This window comes from Lolium perenne, chromosome 7, assembly GCF_019359855.2.
Source record: "Lolium perenne isolate Kyuss_39 chromosome 7, Kyuss_2.0, whole genome shotgun sequence".
Lineage (NCBI taxonomy): Eukaryota > Viridiplantae > Streptophyta > Magnoliopsida > Poales > Poaceae > Lolium > Lolium perenne.
The window spans coordinates 189821887-189830691 of record NC_067250.2 but is presented as its reverse complement, the minus strand read 5'-3'; the positions used below and the strand labels follow the sequence as shown (position 1 = coordinate 189830691).

Below are 8805 nucleotides of genomic sequence, written 5' to 3'. Positions count from 1 at the left end.
AGTTACCATCTTCGTTTCTGGTGCATGCGAGTTCTTCATCCCCCTTTTCTACCCCATCACTACTTAGGTGTTTTACCCGTAGCTTTGCACAAATGCACCTGATTAATCTACTAAAAGAATTATCAGTGCATCCTAAGCTAGCATGAGGTCCTGGTGATAACATTTGTTAGCAAAAAGTAGCTCCGCAAATTGGCTATCCTTTTCTGAGGAAAAAGCTGGAGTGACCTTGTATATAAACCTTGGGCATGACTTCATTTGGGCACGCAAGTGGTGTTCCTTGGTTCTCAAGACAGAGCACACATGGCCACGGTGTGCTCTTGAGTACTTAACTTCTTGCTGTTTCATTACCAGTATTTCTTCCCCCCTACTTTGTGGGTTTCATCCTTACACCAAGGTACTTGCTAAGCTGATCCAGTTCTGTTCTTCTTTGATTCGTTCAGTTTATGCATCTTAGTTAGTTTACTCGCAAGTAAAGTGCTTGATTACTTTAGAAGCTGGATGTGTCATTTTGTTAGATGCATGATAGCAATATCTTCATACCATGTTTTTCCTTGTAAAAAATACTGCATGGGTGGAGAATATTGCAAACCATAACAAATGGTAATTTGGGGTACCAGACTGCCTTGTGGAGAAGTACATGATCTCTCACTTGAGTTTTTGTACAAGTGAAGAGGCTAAGCTGGTCTCTGATTCCTTTGGCCATTATAACTGAAAATTACAGTATTAAGTGTCATTAGTGTGTACTCACATGACAATCTAGAGCGAGTTTGCAAAGTATCTATCATGATTTCGTAGCACAGTTTGCTAGATCGACCTCATGTACAGTTTGATTCAAGTTCCCCCACTGGCCTGTCTCGTGTGAGGGTCTATGCTGCATGGTTATATAGAATAAAGTGTTCAGACAGTGATCAAATCGTCTAGACCTCTTTTCGGGAGCATATCTTCTTCTAGGTTAATATTGTAAGAGCATATCTTCCATCATGCTCCTGCATATCACCACGCGCCCGTCAACGATTGGTCACCTGACGCATCGACTTCTAGCTCCTTTTATGTCATACTACATAAGAGAGGGCAAAGATTCTGCACTTCCTCTTTTGTTCCTTCAAAAAGAGGAACCCTGGTCTATATTCGATTTAAAGTTGGCAAGGTTTCATACTTGATAAAAATAGCACTCCACATAAAATGAATCCCAAAACGAATCTGGAGACTGGACGTAATACTCCTAGCAGAGATGAGAAGAGTTCACTCTTCCATTGTCTCAAATTAATGAACAAATGATTACTGTACTTCAAACATTCAAGTCTCGTTATCTGTCATTTTGACTGTTTACAATTAGGTGATCGGCTATGGAGCTTTACCCTGGATACCTTGACGATCATTTCAGCATCCTCAAGCTCAGGTACCAATATATCCCCACTCTACTATCCAGTTGCTCCATCAAGTTAGCTTTTACAGCATGGATCTTGCAAAAAAAAAAGGCGCTAACAAATAGTAAAAGTTAAGAAGGAAAAGGCGTACGTATTGTAGATTAAAGAAATAGAGGTGACAAAGCATAGCAGATGCTTAATGATGAAGTTAGTGCTACTAGCAGTTTGTTTAGCGCAGCAATTGGGGCGTTGCACTGTTCCGCACCAAAGCAAAGTGAGGTCAGGTCCAAAGTCGTGGGGCTGTCCTCTGCTTTTGGAATTCCATACATTGAGCAGCATGGCTGCGTAGGAGGGGACACAAAAAAATTAATATCCTGCTGAATTTGTAGTAGATCCGATTCGATCTATGAAACCACGATTTTTTCCATTCCTCTGTGTAAATAGCCTAATATGGGTTCACAATCAATAACATCTTAACCATCGAGAGTAACGATCAGTCGAAGAACACCATGCATTGATGGGTGTTGAGGGCCATATTGACTATCATGAGATCTTTTCTTGTAAGCGGTAGACTCATATCCTTAATTCATTATTCCATGAAAATGGATTATTTCATGAATTCCTTAAAACGAGGCTCATCAAAATGCAAAATCTAAGACTACTATAAGACTACTAAGAAAATAAGAAAAAAAAATAGAACGATTAAATTACTGCTCCCGAATATTCAACTGACTGATTAATTTCTTATAACGTACTATATTTTTCTTTGCCAAATAAGCCAGCAAACGTCGACGTTTTCCCAAAAGTATTCGTAGACCTCTTTCCGATGAATTTTTTTGTGTAATTCCAAATGTGAAGCAAGTCTCCGTATCTTATTGGTGAAACTGAATACTTGAAATTCAACCTGTTTTCTTATTTTTCTTCTTTAACCATAAATTCCAAAAAAATTCTACCTCCTTTCTTTTTCATATATTTTTTGATCAGGAAAATAAAAAATTATGTCAGTTATTTTGAAGTTATTCTAATCTCGTACACACAAAAATTTGCAATTATTCATCTACTGCTGGAATTTGGATTTATTTTATCGATGCAAATTAGATTTGGATAGAAGAGTACATTCTTTCTAATATTTTACATAGAAGAAATGTATTCTTCTATCTAAAATATTAGAAAGAATTTTGCTGATTTATTTATTGCTATATCCAATTTATGGAATTGGTACACCATTTAATTGATATCATTTAGCAAAATGAAACACAACATATGCATCCATCTTTCGGCTCGAGAATTTCACGGGATAGAGATATGGTATAAGAATACTACGGTACTAAAGATCTTGTTCCTCAGAAGAAGAAAACCTAGCCAAATTAACTTGACGAAAAGATAGGGGGACAAATGAGCTAGCCCAATGTTCACGCGCAGAGCTCACAAACAACATGAATGCTAGCAAAAAAGAAAAAAATCCGAAGCATCATTAATCTGGCGAGAAAATGGTACCTTCCATCATGTCCTACTCGATGTGTCCACCACTTTAATGATTTTTTTGTAGTTTTCATTAGGTGGTGGTCTAATCTGTTGCAATATCCACGGCCTGGTCATCCAATCAACTATATAGCCCTAATGAAATAGCTAGAACACTCATTTCAATGCTTCAACTAATGTAAAAAGGTTATAGAATCTTTGAAAATCATCAAAATGGATTTTATTCAAATATGTTTTTTCATCCGTGGATGCATACTAGGATGTAATAGACAAATTTTACATAAAGCATCAATGTTACTGAAAAAATTAGTCTACGAAGTTATACAAATAGAATACTAGCGATAGACTAAAGAAATCATAAGAAAATAATTGTTCGTCAAAACTTCGTGGTTGTTTTATCGATTCTTACAGGGTACAACTTATGTCTGAAAATTTTGTGAATAGATATATCACACCCTATAAATCAATTACGAAAAAACATAATTTTGTAGTTATAATTGTTTTCCTATGATCAGTTTAGTGGGTCACAACTTATAGCCTGCAATTTTGAAAGAAAACAAACTCGTCGACTAATAGTTGACCGATTAAATTAGTTAGTAGGTTGATTTTTGATTAATCTCTGAACTCAAGCCGACAGTGCAGTTCAAGAATACCGATTGCCCAATGTTTTAAAATATGATCAAAGAAAACGTTTCCAAGTAAAAATTGATGATACATATAGAATGGAGTCTATTACATCTAGTGTGCATAAAAAGAGAATAATTATTTTTTATGAAATTTGAAGTCTTTTACATTTTTGTGCTCCCTCCGACTATATCTGAATTTAGACAAATCTAAGACATCCTTTTATGGACAGAGGTACTACGTTAATTGAAGCACTGACATGTGAGGCCTAGCTACCGTTTTGTTGTGAACCGGGCCAATAAGTTGAGTAGATGACCGAGTGGTGGCCGGAAATCTCATGACGAAAAATCCGTCCGAGTGATGCTCTGTGCAACACATGGGAAATCTGCAATTTCCTCTAACCTGGCGAATACAGGTGTTCCGTTTCAGACGATAGAGACGCTCCGAATACTGGACGCCTAAACTGAACCGGCAGCGCAGAGGATTCGGATCCCTGTGATATGATAAGCTAGGCATCAGATCCTGGACGCCTGGCTAAAACTGGAGCCTCAGAAATGAGAATCTTATAATAACCGGCCAGGCCGAGACGTGGAGCTAGCAGATAGTGGAGAAGCACTAGGCTAGGAAGTGAGATCCTGATTCCATGGTGGCTTGCGACCCTACCCAGCTAGCTAGTGAGATTCCAATAACTTTGCACCGATGGACGCAGCATCATCGCCAACTAGCTCGGCTGGCCAATGTGTGGAAACCTCTTTTGGGGTATGCTTCGTCATAAGCATGTTTGTGGTCATGCTCTTACCTAAACCGACAATGGGGGATCTTACGTAGCTAACTCATATAGGACTAGGACACTAGGTACTACTACTACTTGGAACCCATGTCCATTAGGTGTGCTCGGTGTCCTCCCTCGCCATCATCAAAGTTAAAGGGGTAAGTTAGCTAACAAAAAGGTACCAGAAGTTTGTAGCCATCTTCATGTGTGAAAATTTGAAGAGGGGGTGGACACCTAAGCAAAAGCCCATGACCCGTATGGGATGCAAGCCAAACCAACCCAGAAAATTATTTAATTGACAAGAGTAGACTTCAACACTAACTTATCGCCCATGTTTAAGAGGGGAGAGAGTGTGTTGGTGCTTGTTTCATGCATCTGAAGGCAAGCAAATAGTAGTAAGTCCATGCATGGTGGGTATTCAATAAGGGCGTGACTATGTCTCAGTCGACCGAAAACTAATTTCGTTTTCAGTCATATGATATGATGTTATTAAATCTTTGTTGCAACTCATGTTGTTGCAACTCAATATTAACACGAATCACGGTACAAATCATAAATGATGTATGACTGAGCACGAACTAGCAAATCCCATTTAATAACTATGTTGCGAATTACTAGACAACAAAATTAGTATAAGAACTAACAATGGCGCCGCCGGGCCGATGCGGGGTGACGCCGGCGGTGACGTAGCCGTCTCCATCCCCAGTTCCATATACGGTACCCACCGGTGTGCGTCCTTGTCAATGTCAACCCCCGTCGTTAAGTCTACGCGCCCGCCCGCGAGATAAGCTAGAGTATTCAACTACTAGGGGTAGCAGTACGTTGCGTCGCGTTGTGGTGAGTTGTGACGCTGGATCGACCATCCGTTTCAAGGTGACGTCGGAACGGATCGCTGCGTGCGTGCGTGCGTGGACCAGCCCAGGCCAGAGCAGCAGGACGAACTGGTAGTACGTAGTACATGCAAGCGAGCGAGCCATGGTCCAAGCCAGGTGGGGTACGGTCCAGCGAAGCGCCAGTGTACCCACGCCCGCCGACAGGTCGGCCCCGCTGCATAACCACCTCGCGCGCGGACAAGCCACTGTACAGCGAGGCTTTTGTCGCGCCGCAAAGAGGACATGGCAGAGGTACTGCTAGCTAGCTAGGATCAGCTCCGGTCCAAATCCACCACGGAACCAGCACGCCAGCAGCCGTGTACTACACTACCACGCACGCACGTAGAGCAAGATCCCAGAGACAGACAGAGAGTGGAGTTCCACTCACCTGGCATCTCAATCTCATCCCACCAGCTCGTCATCATTCATCCTCCATCCACCTTGCCGCGCTCGCTCCTGCGTTTTTCATTATTCTTTTCTCTCGATCGATGTGAAACCCTCACTTGTGTGCTGGATTCTCTTGGCGACGACCGACGAGCAGAGGAGGGTCGGCGGCCCCCGGCGGCGGCTACATGCCCATGCCCTCCGCGGCGGCGCCCATGGGGATCTACGACCGCCGCCACCACCACCCGCTCGCCGACGCCGGAGCCGCCGTCTGGGCCGAACCGTTCAGGTACATGGCCTCCGGCTCCGGGGCGGCGCACGGCGTGGAGCTGGCCGAGCCCAAGTTCGAGCCGCATCCGATGGCGCCGCACGACGTCCACGACCTCGCGCTGCACGAAGGTGCTCACATGCCGGCCCTGCCGTCGCCCGACAGCTCCGACGACCAGGAGCCCGCCAGGCCGGGACACAAGGTACGTCATCATAGTCAGGCTTAAACTCCCCTAGTGATGACAGGCTTATGTTCGCGAGGGACTCCGATGACCTGAGTTGCTCTCTCTGTTTTTGGTTGGTCAACTAGAAGGAGCGAAGGCTCGCGCAGAACAGGGAGGCCGCCCGCAAGAGCCGGCTGCGCAAGAAGGTACCACCGCACCCACAGATTGACTTTGTTTTACTGTATACTACTGTATAGTGACAATTTCAATCTCATTGTGAGTTTGTGACTGACTGTCTGTCAGACGGGCCGCCAGAATCTGATCTCAATTTGGCTTTTGCGGATTGGTCGCCATTGACAGGCATACATCCAGAACCTGGAGACGAGCAAGATGAAGCTGGCGCGCATGGAGCAGGAGCTCCACCGGGTCAGGCAGCAGGCGCTCTACGCAGCCGGCACCAGCACAACCCACCCCGGTCTACCGCTACCATCGTCCTTCGATCCAGGTCAGCTCCCACTACGAATTAAGAATCCCGCATCCCACTCAGCTTGGGAGCCTGCGCGCAATGGCGATCCTGAACTCACGACCTCGCGCGTGTTGCCGGCGGCAGTCGTGGCGGCGTTCGAGATCGAGCACGCGCGCTGGGTGGAGGAGCAGAGCCGGCAGACGCGGGAGCTGCGGGCGGCGCTGCAGCAGCAGCACCCGGACACGCCCGAACCGCGGCTGCGCGCGCTGGCCGAGGCCGGGCTGGCGCACTACGACCGCATGTTCCTGGCCAAGGCGGCGGCGGCCCGGCGCGACGTCTTCTTCGTCATGTCCGGGGCGTGGCGGCCGGCGGCGGAGCGCTTCTTCCTCTGGATCGCGGGGTTCCGGCCCTCGGACCTGCTCAACGTGCTGGCGCCGCAGCTGGGGCCGCTCGCCGAGGAGCAGCGGGCGAAGGTGGCGCGGCTGCGGCAGACGGCCAGGCAGGCGGAGGACGCGCTGTCGCAGGGCATGGACAAGCTGCAGCAGTCGCTCGCCGACTCCCTGCTGCTCTCGGCGGCGACGGACCAAGAAGATGATGAAGGCTTCGACGACGGGGCCGGCTCGTACTCGTACTCGTACGTGGCGCGGCGGATGGGGGGCGCCATGCGCAGGCTGGAGGAGCTCGCCGGCTTCGTCGAGCAGGCGGACCACCTCCGGCAGGAGACGCTGAGGAACATGTACAGGATCCTCACGCCGCGCCAGGCCGCCGTGGGGCTCCTCGCGCTCGGCGACTACTCCCAGCGACTCCACGCGCTCAGCACGCTCTGGGCGGCGCGCCCGCGCGAGCCCGTGTAACGGAGAAGAAGCTCGTGTCAGAACTCAGAAGAAGCTGCGACTGCCTGCGCGGTGCGCGCCGGTAATGACCCGCATTGATCAGATCGTCGTCGTCGTCGTCGCGAAGGAGATGGAATCATGGAACTGGGTTCCTCGCTGCATTCGTACTTCGTAGGAAGAACAATTTACGTGCGTGTGTGTGCTGATCGAGGCGACGAATTTGAAGAAGCACTGAAACAGCATCTTGATCATCAAGACATTCAGACTGACAGATGAAGGATCCCTATCTGTAAATATATACTGTAGTACTCTACTAGTGCTTGGTTTGTGGAGTAAATAGACACTGTTGATTGCTCGCATCTGTTCGTCGGATTAAGGCGTCTACGTGTGCGTGTGTGTGACACGATTTCCGTATGTAAGTATGCCGTAGCACGTTGCAAATGTACAACACTTTTATAGTTTTGTTACAGTAGGCTATACAGTGTTCGCACTGGTACGACGGCGAAGTGTTCTATACTATGAAATGAAAGGTGTTCTTTGATCCATGAAAGGGTTTGATGCTGCTTTTGGTAAAAATCCTGGCGTACTTCTTTGTGGTTGTTTCTCTATTTTTTGCGTGAGGTTTCATCACGCTATGTTGGATGTTGTAAGGATGATGATGATGATGATGTTGATGATGAAGTGTCGACTACGCAAACTCCTCCATCGCCTTATATAGACGGCCGGGGGTAAGGTTACTATTTTACAATCATATATATAGGGATTCCAGGTTCGAAACGTACTGCTCCCCGATGAATCCAATCTTGTTGATGCCGGGGACGACACTACTTGGGCCAATAAGATCACTATGGCACCTCGCCATGGCCTTCACCGCGAAGCAAGACTGTCTCCCTTTTGATTGCAGCACTGGAGGAATTGGAAAGGTAGCCCTTCCACTAGAAGATACGATGGTTCGTCAGCGGCCGGGCAGTTACCATGAAGGGCTCCACAGCATCTCCATATTCACCGTCGTGTGATCTCACGAACTCCATCCGCCTCATCGAGCCCCTTGTGGCCGCCTCCACACTTCCATCACCATGATGGAAACAACAGAGTCCTGAGTGTTGGAGGTCCCTTTGTAGAACGGGCAAGACCACCTCGTTGGAAGCAGGGATCCAACGAGAACATTCCCCCAAGAATCGAGCAACACCGACAACTTCTCCAATTCCTCCCGCTATCACCGTGATAGCCATATGGAGAGTAGAAGAGTACTAGAGCAACATGAACATGGGACACCGTGCGCTTATTGAGAGCATTGACGCCAAATTCACCGCCTCCCGCCCACCAGACGTTGCGCACGAGCTTCGGTGAGCATAACGCCAAACACCACAAATGCAACAAAACTCAACCTAAAACTACCCTATACAACCCGCGCTACGCGTCCACCTCCATGCCGGCTGGTAACACCGCCGAAGAGGAAACATGGCCATTCTAGGTTAACTCAAAAAATGTGTGATCTCCCCTTCACTGATTCCCCAATTCCAAGTTTCAGTGGTTTGTCTACTTCACGGGCACAACCATAAAAAGGCAACCCA

General features: G+C 47.1%; 1 protein-coding gene across 2 annotated transcripts; it reads left to right on the top strand.

The window, feature by feature from the left end:
* The first annotated feature begins 274 nt into the window (after positions 1–274).
* LOC127326287 (transcription factor TGAL6) lies at positions 275–7730 on the top strand. Of its 2 annotated transcripts, none has more exons than XM_071823292.1 (6): positions 275–394; positions 1337–1399; positions 5659–5971; positions 6082–6138; positions 6293–6437; positions 6543–7730. In XM_071823292.1, exons 2-6 carry the CDS (start codon positions 1347–1349, stop codon positions 7250–7252), a joined length of 1278 nt encoding a protein of 425 aa, XP_071679393.1. In that variant the 5' UTR covers positions 275–394; positions 1337–1346; the 3' UTR covers positions 7253–7730. The 2 variants fall into 2 exon arrangements, with proteins under 2 accessions (XP_071679393.1, XP_051209103.1); XM_051353143.1 differs by having other exon boundaries at positions 6079–6138.
* The last annotated feature ends 1075 nt before the right edge of the window (positions 7731–8805 follow it).